At 51.1% G+C, this 20,593-nt stretch overlaps 1 protein-coding gene across 18 annotated transcripts in view; it reads right to left on the bottom strand.

Annotated features, from left to right (window-relative positions):
• Positions 1-20,593, bottom strand: part of PHLDB1 (pleckstrin homology like domain family B member 1) — a 128,572-nt gene that overhangs the window by 80,966 nt on the left and 27,013 nt on the right. For 17 of the 18 annotated variants that reach the window (XM_075604170.1, XM_075604176.1, XM_075604179.1 and 14 more), the window contains exons 2-4: positions 20,405-20,511; positions 15,405-15,528; positions 9,863-10,033 (exon numbers count right to left, since the gene is read on the bottom strand). In XM_075604170.1, coding sequence (XP_075460285.1) covers positions 9,863-10,033; positions 15,405-15,528; positions 20,405-20,464 — 355 coding nt within the window. In that variant the 5' untranslated portion in view covers positions 20,465-20,511. Of the gene's footprint in view, positions 1-2,223; positions 2,788-9,862; positions 10,034-15,404; positions 15,529-20,404; positions 20,512-20,593 lie in introns of those variants that run through there. The other variant, XM_075604186.1, reaches the window with a different exon arrangement.

The raw sequence follows: 20,593 nt of genomic DNA, 5'->3' as shown, positions 1-20,593 counted from the left end.
ATATGGGGTAATAGGAGGAGTTATAGGGAGCGGGTATATGGGGTAATAGGAGGAGTTATAGGGAGTGGGTATATGGGGTAATAGGAGGAGTTATAGGGAGCGGGTATATGGGGTAATAGGAGGAGTTATAGGGAGCGGGTATATGGGGTAATAGGAGGAGTTATAGGGAGCGGGTATATGGGGTAATAGGGGGAGTTATAGGGAGCGGGTATATGGGGTAATAGGGGGAGTTATAGGGAGCGGGTATATGGGGTAATAGGGGGAGTTATAGGGAGCGGGTATATGGGGTAATAGGGGGAGTTATAGGGAGCGGGTATATGGGGTAATAGGGGAGTTATAGGGAGCAGTAATAGGGGGAGTTATAGGGAGCAGTAAGAGGCGTTGTGCACGGAATTATTACCGGGCGTGTCTCTGTACATACTAAACATTTTCCAACAAGCCTCTGTCCCGCGGCTATGAAAATCTGCACAGGGAGAAGCCCGGATTCCTGGATACTTAACAGCATTTCCATGACATCACTGGGGCTGTGATGTCATAAGGCACCATTGGCTCCTCAGAGACAGGTTTTGGGTGTAGGTACCCCCAAATGTGCCCCCTACCATACTTTTGTATGGTATGGTCTGTGTATACGCGCAGCAGGGTATATTCTGGGTACATAGTATACACAGCGCGCACTGTCTGTGTATACGCGCAGCAGGGTATATTCTGGGTATATAGTATACACAGCGCGCACTGTCTGTGTATACGCGCAGCAGGGTATATTCTGGGTACATAGTATACACAGCGCGCACTGTCTGTGTATACGCGCAGCAGGGTATATTCTGGGTACATAGTATACACAGCGCGCACTGTCTGTGTATACGCGCAGCAGGGTATATTCTGGGTACATAGTATACACAGCGCGCACTGTCTGTGTATACGCGCAGCAGGGTATATTCTGGGTACATAGTATACACAGCGCGCACTGTCTGTGTATACGCGCAGCAGGGTATATTCTGGGTACATAGTATACACAGCGCGCACTGTCTGTGTATACGCGCAGCAGGGTATATTCTGGGTACATAGTATACACAGCGCGCACTGTCTGTGTATACGCGCAGCAGGGTATATTCTGGGTACATAGTATACACAGCGCGCACTGTCTGTGTATACGCGCAGCAGGGTATATTCTGGGTACATAGTATACACAGCGCGCACTGTCTGTGTATACGCGCAGCAGGGTATATTCTGGGTACATAGTATACACAGCGCGCACTGTCTGTGTATACGCGCAGCAGGGTATATTCTGGGTACATAGTATACACAGCGCGCACTGTCTGTGTATACGCGCAGCAGGGTATATTCTGGGTACATAGTATACACAGCGCGCACTGTCTGTGTATACGCGCAGCAGGGTATATTCTGGGTACATAGTATACACAGCGCGCACTGTCTGTGTATACGCGCAGCAGGGTATATTCTGGGTACATAGTATACACAGAGCGCACTGTCTGTGTATACGCGCAGCAGGGTATATTCTGGGTACATAGTATACACAGCGCGCACTGTCTGTGTATACGCGCAGCAGGGTATATTCTGGGTACATAGTATACACAGCGCGCACTGTCTGTGTATACGCGCAGCAGGTATATTCTGGGTACATAGTATACACAGCGCGCACTGTCTGTGTATACGCGCAGCAGGGTATATTCTGGGTACATAGTATACACAGCGCGCACTGTCTGTGTATACGCGCAGCAGGGTATATTCTGGGTACACAGTATACACAGCGCGCACTGTCTGTGTATACGCGCAGCAGGGTATATTCTGGGTACACAGTATACACAGCGCGCACTGTCTGTGTATACGCGCAGCAGGGTATATTCTGGGTACACAGTATACACAGCGCGCACTGTCTGTGTATACGCGCAGCAGGGTATATTCTGGGTACACAGTATACACAGCGCGCACTGTCTGTGTATACGCGCAGCAGGGTATATTCTGGGTACACAGTATACACAGCGCGCACTGTCTGTGTATACGCGCAGCAGGGTATATTCTGGGTACATAGTATACACAGCGCGCACTGTCTGTGTATACGCGCAGCAGGGTATATTCTGGGTACATAGTATACACAGCGCGCACTGTCTGTGTATACGCGCAGCAGGGTATATTCTGGGTACATAGTATACACATTCACATTTTCCTCCTCTCCCGGCTGTCTCTGGAATGGAAGTGACTCACCCACGATGAGCTAAGCTGTTCCAGTCCTGTGGGTGCCACGCTCCTGCATGTGCCAGTGTCCCGCTTCTGCATGTGCCAGTGTCCCGCTCCTGCATGTGCCAGTGTCCTGCTCCTGCATGTGCCAGTGTCCTGCGTGTGCCAGGCTCATGCGTGTGCCAGGCTCATGCGTGCCACCAACTCCAATGTGTGCCAGGTCCTGGATATGGCTGTGCCAGTCCCATGTGTGTATACCAGCTGCTCTCTCCCTGCAAACGTGTGTATACCTGATCCTCAGAGTATATTCTGTCTCCTAAAGGCTATTGTGTCTGTTCAGCTCCACATATATACACACTTGTAAATCCCCGCCGCTATATATATATATATATATCCCGGCTGCTGTCCTCTCCTCAACTCTGGGCGGTACAGGAACTGGAATCAGTACCCGGTCCAGCGGTGGAGATAAGGGGGGGGGGATTAGGGGGGCTGTACCCTCTGCCTGGCACACACTGCTTTCTTTGCCGAGTCTGCCAGGGCATGTGGTGTCTCTCTCTATTCTCCTCTCTCTCCCTCCCTCCTTCCTCTCTCTCTTTCTCTCCTCCTCTCTCTATCTCCCTCCCTCCCTCTCTCTCTTTCTCTCCTCCTCTCTCCTCCCTCTCTCTTTTCCTCTACCTCTCACTCCCTGTCTCTTTCTCTCTCTCCCACCAGCTGGCTCCCATTCAGGGGGAGGGTTCCTCTCATAGCCGGCTGCAGTCAGCACCAATCACAAGCTTGTCCACTTCCCACCCCTGAAAGGGGCAGGGGCCCCCTCCATAAATCTGCCAGGCTCTGTATAACTGGATATCTCCCCTCTCTCCTCCCCCCCTTCTCTCTCCTCCCCCCCTTCTCTCTCCTCCCCCCCCTTCTCTCTCCTCCCCCCCTTCTCTTCTCTCTCTCCCCCCCCGCTTCTCTCTCTCCCCTTTCTGTCTTTATTTTCAGATCTCCTCCTCCTCACTTTTCTCTCCCCTCCCTCCCCTCTATTTTCCCCTCTGATCTCTCACTTCCTTTCTCCCTGTTTATGCCTCTTAGTCACCTTTGTTCTTTCTTCTCCTCTCACTGTCTCCCCCCTCTCTGCCTTATTTCCCTCCCTCACCCCCCCTCTCCGTTATTTCTCTCCCCCCTCTCTCTCCCTTATTCCCCCCTCTCCGTTATTTCTCTCCCCCTCTCTCTCCCTTATTCCCCCCTCTCCGTTATTTCCCTTCCCCCCCTCTCCCTTATTCCCCCCTCTCCGTTATTTCCCTTCCCCCCTCTCTGTTATTTCCCTTCCCCCTGTTATTCCCCCCCCTCTCCGTTATTTCCTCCCCCTCTCTGTTATTTCCCTTCCCCCTCTCTGTTATTCCCCCCCTCTTCGTTATTTCCCTTCCCCCCTCTCCATTATCCCCCCCCCCTTATTTATTTATAACATGTGTTACCAGAAGTAACACATTGAGAGTTACCTCTCATTCTCACGTATGTCCTGGGCACCGAGTTATAATGACAAATAATACAAGGTTACAAATACATAGTTACAATGAGTGAAAAAGGGTTATACAGTATATACAAGACATTGCATGCACAGTTAGAGATAATATATATTATGGGCGTATGAAACAGTTACAGACCAGATTAAAATGTGAGACAGCTTTAGTTATGAAAGAACTTAGACTGGGTTGGTGGCTGTGAGAGTCCCCGGTAGGTTGTTCCAGTTTTTGGGGTGCACCCCCCCTCTCCCTTATTCCCCCCCACCCCTCTCCATTATTTACCTTCCCCCCTCTCCCTTATCCCCCCCACTCTCCATTATTTACCTTCCCCCCTCTCCCTTATTCCCCCCTTCTCTCCCTTATTTCCCTTCCCCCTCCCTCTCCCTCATTTCCCCCCTCATGATATTACTTGTTGCTTTGCTCTATATTTGACTCTCTCTCTCTCTCTCTCTCTCTCCACACACAGACATAAATATCTTGTCTCTCTATCACACACACACACACACATCTACACATGTCTCTCTATTACACACATGCCTCCTCTCATTGTCTGTCTCCTCCTAGCTTATTTTCTATCTATCTTTCTGTTAATCTTCCCCAGTCTGTCTCTTTCTGCTGCTGTCTTTACAGCTCTCTCTGTCTCTCTGTCCCATTTTCTCTCTTATCCTGCACTCTTTTTCCAAGTCTTTCTATTTGCTACTCCTTCAGTTTGTATCTCTCTTCTCTGTCTGTCTCTTCATTGTCTGTCTCGGTCTGTCTGTCTCTCTCTCTCAGCATGTGTCTCTGTTTTTTCCTTTCTGTCTCTTTCTCCATCTCTCTCTCTCTCTGTACAAACCTCTCTTCTTTTCCTGATGGCCTCTGGTCTCTTTGTCTCTCTCCACCCCCCCCCCCCCCCCCCCTGGTAATTATAGCTTTGCTAAGTGATGGTTATACATAGTAACATGACTGTAAAATCCGGAATATTTCACATGCATTTTCCTATTCACATAGTAACGCGCAGAGATATATATTAAACACGCAGAGATATATAATAACACGCAGAGATATATAATAACACGCAGAGATATATAATAACACGCAGAGATATAATAACACGCAGAGATATAATAACACGCAGAGATATATAATAACACGCAGAGATATATAATAACGCGCAGAGATGTATAATAACACGCAGAGATGTATAATAACACGCAGAGATGTATAATAACACGCAGAGATATAATAACACACAGAGATAAAATAACAAGCAGATATAAAACGCAGAGATATATAGTAACGCGCAGAGATATATAGTAACGCGCAGAGATATAATAACACTCAGAGAGATATAATAACACGCAGAGATATATAATAACACGCAGAGATATATAATAACACGCAGAGAGATATAATAACACGCAGAGAGATATAATAACACGCAGAGAGATATAATAACACGCAGAGATATAATAACACGCAGAGATAAAATAACGTGCAGAGATATAATAACACGCAGAGATATATAATAACACGCAGAGAGATATAATAACACGCAGAGATATAATAACACGCAGAGAGATATAATAACACGCAGAGATATAATAACACGCAGAGATATAATAACACGCAGAGATATAATAACACGCAGAGATATATAATAACACGCAGAGATATAATAACACGCAGAGAGATATAATAACGTGCAGAGATATAATAACACGCAGAGATATAATAACACGCAGAGATATAATAACACGCAGAGATATATAATAACACGCAAAGAGATATAATAACACGCAGAGAGATATAATAACACACAGGGTGTTTACTGTATGTTATGGCTCATCTGGCAGTGAAAGGGTCAGTATGGGTAAGTACCTATTTGAAAACACAGTGAGATTCCCCACACGGACACCGCAGACACAAAAGGGATATTTACGAGGTCCCTCATGTTTTAACAGACGCATCTCCCCGCCCAGGTCTGGCAGGGACACAAGGGTACACAGACTTAGGGAGGGGATGCAGGGTACGGAAGCACTAATTAACAAGCTGCCCACCACCACACTCCACGCTCTCTCAGGGACAGAACTCGCACCAACTTTGCAAACATAATCAGGTTTAAAGATCAAACTTTTAACGCATTACGGTTTTATAAACTCAAACACACACTATCGAAAGTAATTATAATGTATAACTGGACTGCTAGATCTTATACACACAAATACAGACCCATAAAGTCCTATTGCATACATAGAGAATACCAACTGACCCATAAAAGTCCTATTGTATAAATGGTATATAGTACTATAGGGGCTGTATTCTATAAACTTGGACATAAACCCTATATGTGTCCGATTGTTAAATGGGATATACAGGGCGGGTCCCCGGGCACTCGCGGGGTTAAGCACAAACTTTCCAGCACTTCTGTGGTTATATTGCGGTGGAGTCTTTTATATCCTGTATTTATCCATCCTAACCCCTTCCCCCCCTCCCTGCCAACCCGGGCAAATCCTCAGAAATCATACATCCCTATAATAAATATACCACACATACAATGTGACGATAGTACCGCTACTGGAGGAGCAGAAGCCAAAAGCTCTGTGAGAAGCTGGGCGGCGTATACACCTGCGATCTAATATTATCCCATATACACCTGCGATCTAATATTATCCCATATACACCTGCGATCTAATATTATCCCATATACACCTGCGATCTAATATTATCCCATATACACCTGCGATCTAATATTATCCCATATACACCTGCGATCTAATATTATCCCATTATACACCTGCGATCTAATATTATCCCATATACACCTGCGATCTAATATTATCCCATATACACCTGCGATCTAATATTATCCCATATACACCTGCGATCTAATATTATCCCATATACACCTGCGATCTAATATTATCCCATATACACCTGCGATCTAATATTATCCCATATACACCTGCGATCTAATATTATCCCATATACACCTGCGATCTAATATTATCCCATATACACCTGCGATCTAATATTATCCCATATACACCTGCGATCTAATATTATCCCATATACACCTGCGATCTAATATTATCCCATATACACCTGCGATCTAATATTATCCCATATACACCTGCGATCTAATATTATCCCATATACACCTGCGATCTAATATTATCCCATATACACCTGCGATCTAATATTATCCCATATACACCTGCGATCTAATATTATCCCATATACACCTGCGATCTAATATTATCCCATATACACCTGCGATCTAATATTATCCCATATACACCTGCGATCTAATATTATCCCATATACACCTGCGATCTAATATTATCCCATATACACCTGCGATCTAATATATCCCATATACACCTGCGATCTAATATTATCCCATATACACCTGCGATCTAATATTATCCCATATACACCTGCGATCTAATATTATCCCATATACACCTGCGATCTAATATTATCCCATATACACCTGCGATCTAATATTATCCCATATACACCTGCGATCTAATATTATCCCATATACACCTGCGATCTAATATTATCCCATATACACCTGCGATCTAATATTATCCCATATACACACGTGATCTAATATTATCCCATATACACACGTGATCTAATATTATCCCATACACACACGTGATCTAATATTATCCCATACACACACGTGATCTAATATTATCCCATATACACCTGCGACCTAATATCCCATATACACCTGCGATCTAATATTATCCCATATACACACGCGATCTAATATTATCCCATACACACACGTGATCTAATATTATCCCATATACACCTGCGATCTAATATTATCCCATATACTGTACACCTGCGACCTAATATTATCCCATATTCACACGCGATCTAATATTATCCCATATACTGTACACCTGTGACCTAATATTATCCCATATACACACGCCATCTAATATTATCTCATACACACGCGATCTAATATTATCCCATATACACACGCGATCTAATATTATCCCATATACACACGCGATCTAATATTATCCCATATACACAAGCAATCTAATATTATCCCATATACACCTGCGATCTAATATTATCTCATACACACGCGATCTAATATTATCCCATATACACAAGCAATCTAATATTATCCCATATACACACGCGATCTAATATTATCTCATACACACGCGATCTAATATTATCTCATACACACGCGATCTAATATTATCCCATATACACCTGCAACCTAATATTATCCCATATACACACGCAATCTAATATTATCCCATATACACACGCGATCTAATATTATCCCATATAAACCTGCGACCTAATATTATCCCATATACACACGCGATCTAATATTATCCCATATAATGTACACCTGCGATCTAATATTATCCCATATACTGTACACCTGCGACCTAATATTATCCCATATACACACGCCATCTAATATTATCCCATATACTGTACACCTGCGACCTAATATCCCATATACACCTGCGATCTAATATTATCCCATATACTGTACACCTGCGACCTAATATTATCCCATATACACACGCGATCTAATATTATCTCATACACACGCGATCTAATATTATCCCATACACACCTGCGATCTAATATCCCATATACACACGCGATCTAATATTATCCCATATACACCTGCGACCTAATATTATCCCATATACTGTACACCTGCGACCTAATATTATCCCATATACACCTGCGATCTAATATTATCCCATATACACACGCGATCTAATATTATCCCATATTCACACGCGATCTAATATTATCCCTTATACACCTGCGATCTAATATTATCCCATACAGGCATACCCCGGTTTAAGGACACTCACTTTAAGTACACTCGCGAGTAAGTACATATCGCTCAATAGGCAAACGGCAGCTCGCGCATGCGCCTGTCAGCACGTCCTGAACAGCAATACCGGCTCCCTACCTGTACCGAAGCTGTGCGCAAGCGGGGAGACTATAGTGCCTGTTATATATACGTTATTTACATCAGTTATACACGTATATGACGATTGCAGTACAGTACATGCATCGATAAGTGGGGAAAAAAGGGAGTGCTTCACTTTAAGTACATTTTCGCTTTACATACATGCTCCGGTCCCATTGTGTACGTTAATGCGGGGTATGCCTGTATACAAACGTGATCTAATATTATCCCATATACACACGCGATCTAATATTATCCCATATACACACGCGATCTAATATCCCATATACACACGCGATCTAATATTACCCCATATACACACGCGATCTAATATTATCCCATATACACACGCGATCTAATATTATCCCATATACACACGCGATCTAATATCCCATATACACAAGCGAACTAATATCTCATAACACACGCGATCTAATATTATCCCATATACACACGCGATCTAATATCACTGCACACAGATACACACACACACGCATGCATATGCGCATACACAGAAACACACACGCACACATGCGCATACACAGATACACGTTCACACACGCACGCACGCATATGCGCATACACAGATACACGCACACACCCACATGCGCATACACAGATACACGCACACACCTGCGCATTCACAGATACACGCACACACACGCACGCATATGCGCATACACAGATACACGCACACACATGCCCACATACAGATACACGCACACACACGCGCATTCACAGATACACGAACACACACGCTCGCATATGCGCATACACAGATACACGCACACATGCACGCACACGCCCACATACAGATACACGCACACACGCGCATTCACAGATACACACACACGCACGCATATGCGCATACACAGATACACGCACACACGCATGCACGCATACGCCCACATGCGCATACACAGATACATGCACACACACGCGCATTCACAGATACACGCACACAAACACGCACGCACATGCCCACATGCGCATACACAGATTCACGCGCACACACGTTATTATTCATCTCTAGAAAAAGGAGTCGCGGCTCAAAACATACAATACCATTTAAAAAACATTACAATAAAGTCACAAAATAAAATATATAAAAGAGTAATAACACCCCACAGAACGGGCTCTGCTCTGTCACCGCCGCACAGTGGCCCTGTGGTGAGTGCTGAGCCGGATGTGTCCGCTTCCTTACCTTGCGTCAGGCGGGTAGGCCGGGAGATGGGCAGCCCATCAATGGCACAGGCATTGCCACAGGGGTGCAGAGTCAGGGTGCCACGCACGTTATCGATGTAGCAGTGCTCAGCGGCAACACCAGCACCTTGCAGGGCAATGTCCTTCGAGGCATGGCCTAACGTGGTCCTACCTAGGGGGAGACAAGGGGGAAGAGTTACACAGGGGGAGAGAGGAGAGGGAAGGGGGTGAGAGAGAAGGAGGGGGAGAGGGAAGGAGGGGGCGAAGAAGAGAGAGGGGAGAGGGAAGGGGTGAGAGAGGAGAAGGGAGAGAGGAGAGGGAAGGGGTGAGAGAAGGAGAGGGAGAAGGAGGGGGAGAGGAGAGGGAAGGAGGGGGAGAAGAAGAGAGAGGGGAGAGGGAAGGGGTGAGAGAAAATGAGAGGGAAGGGGTGAGAGAAGGAGAGGAGGGAAGGAGGTGAGAGAGAAGAAGGGAGAGAGGAGAGGTTGAGAGAAGGAGGCAGAGAGGAGAGGGTGAGAGAGAAGGAGGGAGAGAGGAGAGGGAAGGGGGTGAGAGAAGGAGAGGGAGAAGGAGGGGGAGAGGGAAGGAGGGGGAGAAGAAGAGAGAGGGGAGAGGGAAGGGGTGAGAGAGGAGAGGGAAGGGGGTGAGAGAGAAGAAGGGAGAGAGGAGAGGGAAGGGGGTGAGAGAAGGAGAGGAGAAGAAGAGAGAGGGGAGAGGGAAGGGGTGAGAGAAAATGAGAGGAAGGGGTGAGAGAGAAGGAGAGGAGGGAAGGAGGTGAGAGAGAAGAAGGGAGAGAGGAGAGGTTGAGAGAAGGAGGCAGAGAGGAGAGGGTGAGAGAGAAGGAGGGAGAGAGGAGAGGGAAGGGGGTGAGAGAAGGAGAGGAGAAGGAAGGGGGTGAGGGAGAAGAAGGAGAGAGAAGGTGGGGGATAGAGAAGGAAAGGGAGGGAGAGGAGAGGGAAGGGGGTGAGAGAGAAGGTGGGGGAGAGAAGGTGGGGGAGAGGAGAGATAAGGTGGGGGAGAGAAGGGTACCAATCTTTGCATTGAGATCTCCCATAACGTCCTTGAGGTGACCGTTTCCTTGGTTATGACGGTGGTTGCTTCCATGGTAGAAGTCTCCACTTCATTGTGTGGGACTTGATGTTGGGGCAAACACTTGGATAATTATAAATGTATATCTCCTTGTCAACTGAATGATGACTAGCTGCTCTTCCTGATGAGCTTCCATACACGATTACACACGTTTAAGGAAGACCAAGCAGCGACGTATGATTGGGAATCGTCGCACTCAAGCAAGACGATGGATCAACAATAAACGACTGAGCTGTGATCATAAAGAGAGTGGACGCATTGTACCAGAACACGGATAACACGGGACATAGCCCCGCAGAGGGACAGCGAGAAGAAACCACCAATGCTGTCCCACGCGTCCGTCCAGAAGAAGTGGCAAAGGCAAGAACATCCATGCAGACTGGGAAGCGCCCGGGGAAGAGGGAATTACAACTGAAGTCTTGAGAGATGTTGGGGAGCAAAGTGAGGATCCCGAAAGCCCCCAGAGAAACACTGCACTCCCTAGTAATGTGTCGAACATATATTGTTCAGAAACACAGATATCTCCAAAGTATGGCCAACCAAAATTGGGAACTAAAGATCCTTGATCAAAGGATCAGTAAAGGTATTGAGTAGGCTGTTACTACCTTAATCAAATAAATCGATGCATTTGGTATTGTCTACACTTCAGCGGTGTTAAATGGATTAGTAAGACAAAGTGCTGAAGAAGCGTAGATTGATATTATAAAGAATATTGCAGAGAAATGCCACATCAACCATCAGATGACACCGTGTCACCAGGATCAGCAAGGGAGGGCGGCAGGGAGACACCGTGTCACCAGGATCCGCAAGGGAGTGCGGCAGGGAGACACTGTATCACCAGGATCCGCAAGGGAGTGCGGCAGGGAGACACCGTGTTACCAGGATAAGGGAGTGCGGCAGGGAGACACCGTGTCACCAGGATCCGCAAGGGAGTGCGGCAGGGAGACACCTTGTCACCAGGATCAGCAAGGGAGTGTGCAGGGAGACACCGTGTCACCAGGATCCGCAAGGGAGTGCGGCAGGGAGACACCGTGTCACCAGGATCAGCAAGGGAGTGCGGTAGGGAGACACCTTGTCACCAGGATCAGCAAGGGAGTGCGGCAGGGAGACACCGTGTCACCAGGATCCGCAAGGGAGTGCGGCAGGGAGACACCGTGTCACCAGGATCAGCAAGGGAGTGCGGTAGGGAGACACCTTGTCACCAGGATCAGCAAGGGAGTGTGCAGGGAGACACCTTGTCACCAGGATCCGCAAGGGAGTGCGGCAGGTAGACACGTGTCACCAGGATCAGAAAGGGAGTGCGGCAGGGAGACACCATGTCACCGGGATCAGCAAGAGAGTGCGGCAGAGAGACACGTGTCACCAGGATCAGTAAGGGAGTGCAGCAGGGAGACACCATGTCACCAGGATCAGCAAGGGAGTGCGGCAGGGAGACACAGTGTCACTAGGATCAGTAAGGGAGTGCAGCAGGGAGACACCGTATCACCAGGATCAGCAAGGGAGTGCGGCAGGGAGATACCGTGTCACTAGGATCAGTAAGGGAGTGCAACAGGGAGACACCATGTCACCAGGATCCGTAAGGGAGTGTGTAGGGAGATTCCATGTCACCAGGATCAGCAAGGGAGTGCGGCAGGGAGACATTGTGTCACCAGGATCAGTAAGGGAGTGCAACAGGGAGACACCGTGTCACCAGGATCAGCAAGGGAGGGCGGCAGGGAGACACCGTGTCACCAGGATCAGCAAGAGAGTGCAGCAGGGAGACACCATGTCACCAGGATCAGAAAGGGAGTGCGGCAGGGTGACACAGTGTCACTAGGATCAGTAAGGGAGTGCAGCAGGGAGACACCATGTCACCAGGATCAGCAAGGGAGTGCGGCAGGGAGACACCGTGTCACCAGGATCAGTAAGGGAGTGTGTAGGGAGATTCCATGTCAGCAGGATCAGCAAGGGAGTGCGGCAGGGAGATACCATGTCACCAGGATCCGTAAGGGAGTGTGTAGGGGAGATTCCATGTCAGCAGGATCAGCAAGGGAGTGCGGCAGGGAGACACTGTGTCACCAGGATCAGTAAGGACCAGAGATGCAATGGAGTGAGCTCTGTGACACTTATATGCTTATATATATGTTGTGGTTATTTTGGGGGTTCAATATGAGCTTGTAGGTGTCCTGTATGTTTTACAATTCTTGTTCAGCTGGTCTTAGCTGATTGGAGGGTGGCTCCTCCTACCTAGTTTGAAGCTCACCCCCTCCCACATTAAATGGTTAAAAGCTCACTCCATTGCATCTCCCACTCTTCAGGGGAACTTGCTTGCTTGCAGTTTGATTGTGACAAATCTAATACAGAGTGCTTTTCCTAGTAATGTACAGGTTAATAAAAGCTTCAATCAGACTTAGAACTATGCAACTAATTTTGACAGATTTATTATAAATCATTCTTCCTGGTAATGCACAGGTTATTAAGAATTTATATTAGTGTTAGGGACCTTGAGATGTGGTCTGCCGTGTAGTGGCTCAGGGGCTTACAACACTTTGGCCAAAATGTTAAACTAAAAGACCATTTTATTCAATAGATATCTATACATATATATTTAGGCACTGTACCGTGTATAAGTTTCACTGGATGTGCACTGAGCTCTGTCTGTGTTTCATGTTCTGTCTCTGGTTTTAAACCTTTCATAGGAACCTTCCACTGAGCCTCAACCAGAAAGGGTTGGACCTGTGTATCTTGGATGGAGTATTACCATGTATTACCAAGCATGCTGGGTATTACCCGAAGGGACATGAAAAATAATGAATGGGTCCGAAACCAAATAGAACTCCTTGACATGGTCACATGCAATTAAAATGGCGGTGGGCTGGACATAGCGCAATAAGACATGACCATCGTTGGACAAAGATGGAACTCAACTGGATTCCAAGAGCGATTAAAAGACCCAGACAAACAAAGTAAGATGGGAGCGATGTGGAGAAGAGGAGAGGCTGTAACCGCAGGACCTGGGAGATCACTAGGGAGACTTCATCCAGCAGTGGGGAGACACAGGCTGGGGAGGATGGATGAGGGAATGTGTGGGAGCAAAGTGGAGAAGAGAGGATGTAACCGCAGGACCTGGGAGATCACTGGGGAGACTTCATCCAGCAGTGGGGAGACAACAGGCTGGGGAGGATGGGATGAGGGAATGTGTGGGAGAGACGTGGGGAAGAGAGGCTGTAACCGGACCTGGGAGATCACTATGGAGGCTTCATCCAGCAATGGGGAGACACGGGCTGGGGAGGATGGGATGAGGGAATGTGTGGGAGAGGACGTGGGGAAGAGAGGCTGTAACCGCAGGACCTGGGAGATCACTGGGGAGTCTGCATCCAGCAGTGGGGAGACACGGGCTGGGGAGGATGGGATGAGGGGAATGTGTGGGAGAGACGTGGGGAAGAGAGGCTGTAACCGCAGGACCTGGGAGATCATTGGGGAGACTTCATCCAGCAGTGGGGAGACACGGGCTGGGGAGGATGGGATGAGGGAATGTGTGGGAGAGACGTGGGGAAGAGAGGCTGTAACCGCAGGACCTGGGAGATCACTGGGGAGGCTTCATCCAGCAGTGGGGAGACACGGGCTGGGGAGGATGGGATGAGGGAATGTGTGGGAGAGACGTGGGGAAGAGAGGCTGTAACCGCAGGACCTGGGAGATCACTGGGGAGGCTTCATCCAGCAGTGGGGAGACACGGGCTGGGGAGGATGGGATGAGGGTATGTGTGGGAGAGACGTGGGGAAGAGAGGCTGTAACCGCAGGACCTGGGAGATCACTGGGGAGTCTGCATCCAGCAGTGGGGAGACACGGGCTGGGGAGGATGGGATGAGGGAATGTGTGGGAGCGACGTGGGGAAGAGAGGCTGTAACCGCAGGACCTGGGAGATCACTGGGGAGGCTTCATCCAGCAGTGGGGACACACGGGCTGGGGAGGATGGGATGAGGGAATGTGTGGGAGAGACGTGGGGAAGAGAGGCTGTAACCGCAGGACCTGGGAGATCACTGGGAGGCTTCATCCAGCAGTGGGGAGACACGGGCTGGGGAGGATGGGATGAGGGAATGTGTGGGAGAGACGTGGGGAAGAGAGGCTGTAACCGCAGGACCTGGGAGATCACTGGGGAGTCTGCATCCAGCAGTGGGGAGACACAGGCTGGGGAGGATGGGATGAGGGAATGTGTGGGAGAGACGTGGGGAAGAGAGGCTGTAACCGCAGGACACGTGGTTGTATTTACCTAATTTTAAGACTGCTAAGGAACAGATGATTGTTATTATGTCCCGATATGTAAAACCATGGAATTCAAAGAGGGTGTACTTTCTTTTTCACACAACTGTATGTAACTGTATGTATATATATATACTTTCCTCCAGCGGTAGTAGGGTGATCACTGTGTGTACGTGTATATATGTATGTGTATATATGTGTATATATATATATATACCTTCCTCCAGCGGCAGTAGGGTGATCGCTGTGCTCAGTCTCCCGCTCCCCAGACTGACAAGATGGGGTTTCTCTGTCTGCACTTTCAGTCCCTTCCCAGTATCTATGAGATCCAGCGGTGTGTTCTGCAAGGGACACAAAGTGACATATATTAACACACACAGTGCTACAATGTGACATCAACAGTATTTACACTTCACTGTGTCACCCTGCGGAGTGAGGGACAGGCTCATAGCTCCCTTCTGTCTGTGTCACTGTGTCACCCTGCGGGGGGAGGGACAGACTCATAGCTCCCTTCTGTCTGTGTCACTGTGTCACCCTGCGGGGGGAGGGACATTCTCATAGCTCCCTTCTGTCTGTGTCACTGTGTCACCCTGCGGGGAGAGGGACAGACTCATAGCTCCCTTCTGTCTGTGTCACTGTGTCACCCTGTGGAGTGAGGGACAGACTCATAGCTCCCTTCTGTCTGTGTTACCCTGCAGGGGGAGGGACAGGCTCATAGCTCCCTTCTGTCTGTGTCACTATGTCACCCTGCGGGGAGAGGGACAGGCTCATAGCTCCCTTCTGTCTGTGTCACTGTGTCACCCTGCGGGGGGAGGGACAGACTCATAGCTCCCTTCTGTCTGTGTCACTGTGTCACCATGCGGGGGGAGGGACAGGCTCATAGCTCCCTTCTGTCTGTGTCACTGTGTCACCCTGCGGGGGGAGGGATAGGCTCATAGCTCTCTTCTGTCTGTGTCACTGTGTCACCCTGCGGGGGGAGGGACAGGCTCATAGCTCCCTTCTGTCTGTGTTACTGTGTTACCCTGCGGGGAGAGGGACAGGCTCATAGCTCCCTTCTGTCTGTGTTACTGTGTTACCCTGCGGGGGGAGGGACAGGCTCATAGCTCCCTTCTGTCTGTGTCACTGTGTCACCCTGCGGGGGGATTGACAGGCTCATAGCTCTCTTCTGTCTGTGTCACTGTGTCACCCTGCGGGGGGAGGGACAGGCTCATAGCTCCCTTCTGTCTGTGTCACTGTGTCACCCTGCGGAGTGAGGGACAGACTCATAGCTCCCTTCTGTCTGTGTCACTGTGTCACCCTGCGGAGTGAGGGACAGACTCATAGCTCCCTTCTGTCTGTGTCACTGTGTCACCCTGCGGAGTGAGGGACAGACTCATAGCTCCCTTCTGTCTGTGTCACTGTGTCACCCTGCGGAGTGAGGGACAGACTCATAGCTCCCTTCTGTCTGTGTCACTGTGTCACCCTGCGGGGGGAGGGACAGGCTCATAGCTCTCTTCTGTCTGTGTCACTGTGTCACCCTGCGGGGGGAGGGACAGGCTCATAGCTCTCTTCTGTCTGTGTCACTGTGTCACCCTGCGGAGTGAGGGACAGGCTCATAGCTCCCTTCTGTCTGTGTCACTGTGTCACCCTACGGAGTGAGGGACAGGCTCATAGCTCCCTTCTGTCTGTGTCACTGTGTCACCCTGCGGGGGAGGGACAGACTCATAGCTCCCTTCTGTCTGTGCCACTGTGTCACCCTGCGGAGTGAGGGACAGGCTCATAGCTCCCTTCTGTCTGTGTTACTGTGTTACCCTGCGGGGGGAGGGACAGGCTCATAGCTCCCTTCTGTCTGTGTCACTGTGTCACCCTGCGGGGGGAGGGACATTCTCATAGCTCCCTTCTGACTGTGTCACTGTGTCACCCTGCGGGGAGAGGGACAGACTCATAGCTCCCTTCTGTCTGTGTCACCCTGCAGGGGGAGGGACAGACTCATAGCTCCCTTCTGTCTGTCACCCTGTGGGGGGAGGGACAGACTTATAGCTCCCTTCTGTCTGTGTCACTGTGTCTCCCTGCGGGGGGAGGGACAGACTCATAGCTCCCTTCTGTCTGTGTCACTGTGTCACCCTGCGGGGGGAGGGACAGACTCATAGCTCCCTTCTGTCTGTATCACCCTGCAGGGGGAGGGACAGACTCATAGCTCCCTTCTGTCTGTGTCACTGTGTCACCCTGCGGTGGGGAGGGACAGACTCATAGCTCTCTTCTGTCTGTGTCACTGTGTCACCCTGTGGTGGGGAGGGACAGACTCAAAGCTCCCTTCTGTCTGTGTCACCCTGCGGGGGGGAGGGACAGACTCATAGCTCCCTTCTGTCTGTGTCACCCTGCGGTGGGGAGGGACAGACTCACAGCTCCCTTCTGTCTGTGTCACTGTGCCACCCTGCGGGGGGAGGGACAGACTCATAGCTCCCTTCTGTCTGTGTCACTGTGTCACCCTGCGGGGGGAGGGACAGGCTCATAGCTCCCTTCTGTCTGTGTCACTGTGTCACCCTGCGGGGGGAGGGACAGACTCATAGCTCCCTTCTGTCTGTGTCACTGTGTCACCCTGCGGTGGGGAGGGACAGACTCATAGCTCTCTTCTGTCTGTGTCACTGTGTCACCCTGTGGTGGGGAGGGACAGACTCAAAGCTCCCTTCTGTCTGTGTCACCCTGCGGGGGGGAGGGACAGACTCATAGCTCCCTTCTGTCTGTGTCACCCTGCGGTGGGGAGGGACAGACTCACAGCTCCCTTCTGTCTGTGTCACTGTGCCACCCTGCGGGGGGAGGGACAGACTCATAGCTCCCTTCTGTCTGTGTCACTGTGTCACCCTGCGGGGGGAGGGACAGGCTCATAGCTCCCTTCTGTCTGTGTCACTGTGTCACCCTGCGGTGGGGAGGGACAGACTCATAGCTCCCTTCTGTCTGTGTCACCCTGCGACTTTGGAAGCTCCTGCAGTGAGTGACAGCGATACCTCCCCCCCCCCCCTCCTCCCCTCGCTAAGGTGCAGTTTCGGGCCTTACTAGGTGTGCAGTGTGCAGTCCCCACACAGCCTCAGGCCCCCCCCCTATACCACGGGGTCCCCTATTACATTTGTTTTGGGGATCCCCTCGGCCCTCTGGCATAGCCCATAGTTCACAGCGGTGTTTGGGTTCTTTGTTTCTTGACCCTTCTCCCTTTCTCAAACTAATTAGTGGATTATCTGTTAATCCCATCAGCGGGATCCTCCTCTGTCTATCCAATTAAGTGCGGCCGAGGCCCTGAATAACCCTCGCACCCCTGTGCAGGAATAGTTGGCCCTTTGGACACGCGCTGGGGGAGCCGTTTGGATAAATCCATTTGCGTCTTTGTTTAACCGTAGCGTTTTTCCCTGAGGCAGAGTCCCAGAGACATCAAACATTGCCCCCCCATCCCTCGCTCCTATCCCAATGCGTAACCCAGGGGCACTCAACAATTTTAAGGAAATCCCAGCCTCAGCACAAGCGGGTCAATCAGTGGCTCCGTCTTCGCTGAAGACAGAGCCACTGATTGAGCCGCCTGTGCTGAAGCAGGGACTGCTTGGGGCTCCTTGGTGTACCACTATGTCACTGAGTGAGAGGCGCTTAGCAGCCAGGTTAGTTTGGGTTTGGGCTCTTTACATAAGCAGTGATCAGAGTGAAACAGCGCCCGCATTGTACAGCGTGGGGAGACGTTAAAGAGGAATATGGGGGTCAGCCACGTGGGGGCACGGGGGGTGAGAGCCACAGGGGGGGGGGGCATGGGAGTGCGAGCCATGGGGGGGGCACGAGGGTGACAGCCACGGGAGTTAGAGCCATGGTGGGCACGGGAGTGCGAGCCATGGGGGGGGGCACGGGAGTGAGAGCCACGGGAGTGAGAGCCATGGGGGGGCACGGGAGTGAGAGCCATGGGGGGGGGGGCACGGGAGTGAGAGCCACGGGAGTGAGAGCCATGGGGGGGCACGGGAGTGAGAGCCATGGGGGGGCACAGGAGTGAGAGCCATGGGGGGGAACTGGAGTGAGAGCCATGGGGGGGCACCGGAGTGAGAGCCATGGGGGGGCACGGGAGTGAGAGCCATGAGGGGGCACGGGAGTGAGAGCCATGGGGGGGCACGGGAGTGGGAGCCATGGGGGGGCACGGGAGTGAGAGCCATGGGGGGGCACGGGAGTGAGAGCCATGGGGGGGGCACGGGAGTGGGAGCCATGGGGGGGCACGGGGGTGACAGCCACGGGAGTGAGAGCCATGGGGGGGCACGGGAGTGAGAGCCATGGGGGGGCACGGGAGTGGAGCCATGGGGGGGCACGGGAGTGGAGCCATGGGGGCACGGGAGTGAGAGCCATGGGGGCACGGGAGTGAGAGCCATGGGGGGCACGGGAGTGGGAGCCATGGGGGGGCACGGGAGTGAGAGCATGGGGGGGCACGGGAGTGAGAGCCATGGGGGGGCACGGGAGTGGGAGCCATGGGGGGGCACGGGAGTGACAGCCACAGGGGCACGGAGTGACAGCCACAGGTGGGGGCACGGGATGACAGTCACGGGGGGCACGGGAGTGAGAGCCATTGGGGGGCACGGGAGTTAGAGCCATGGAAGGGCACAAGGGTAACAGCCACGGGGGGCAAGGGAGTGAGAGCCATGGGAGGGCAGAGGAGTGACAGCCACAGGAGGGGGGGGCACGGGGTGACGGCCACGGGAGGGGGCATGGGGACGACAACCACGGGGGTCACGGGAGTGACAACCACGGGGGGGGCACGAGAGTGACAGCCATGGGGGAGCACGGGAGTGATAGCCACAGGAGGGGGGGGCATGGGGTTACAGCCACAGGAGGGGGGGGCATGGGGTTACAGCCACAGGGGGGGGGGGGCACGGGGGTTACAGCCACAGGGGGGGGTACGGGGCTGACAGCCATGGGGGGGCACGGGGGTGACAGCCACGGCGGGGAACGGGAGTGACAGCCACGGGGGGAACGGGAGTGACAGTCACAAGGGGGGAACGGGAGTGACAGTCACAAGGGGGAACGGGAGTGACAGCCACGGGGGGAACGGGAGTGACAGCCACGGGGGGGGAACAGGAGTGATAGCCACGGGGGGTTACGGAGGTGACAGCCACAGGGGGGCACGGGGGTGACAGCCACAGGGTGGCATGGGGGGTGACAGCCACAGGGGGCACGGGGGTGACAGCCACAGGGGGGCACGGGGTGGTGGCTCTGGTTTACCTGGATGAGCGTATGAGTTTTTCGGCAGGGGCTAGTCAGATCCCAGCTCAGCGCCTGCATGGTGCTCCGCTCCTCTGCCCAAGAGAGGGGTCCGCGTCCGAAATATCCTGACAAGAGGAGCACAGGGTCAGCACAGGAATAGCAGAGAAGGCTGTGTGTGTTTGTGTGGGGGGTAGGGGTTGTCAGCAC

Source organism: Ascaphus truei, chromosome 6, assembly GCF_040206685.1.
Source record: "Ascaphus truei isolate aAscTru1 chromosome 6, aAscTru1.hap1, whole genome shotgun sequence".
Classification (NCBI taxonomy): domain Eukaryota; kingdom Metazoa; phylum Chordata; class Amphibia; order Anura; family Ascaphidae; genus Ascaphus; species Ascaphus truei.
The sequence above is the reverse complement of the archived record's forward strand: the minus strand, read 5'-3'. Positions and strand labels throughout refer to the sequence as shown.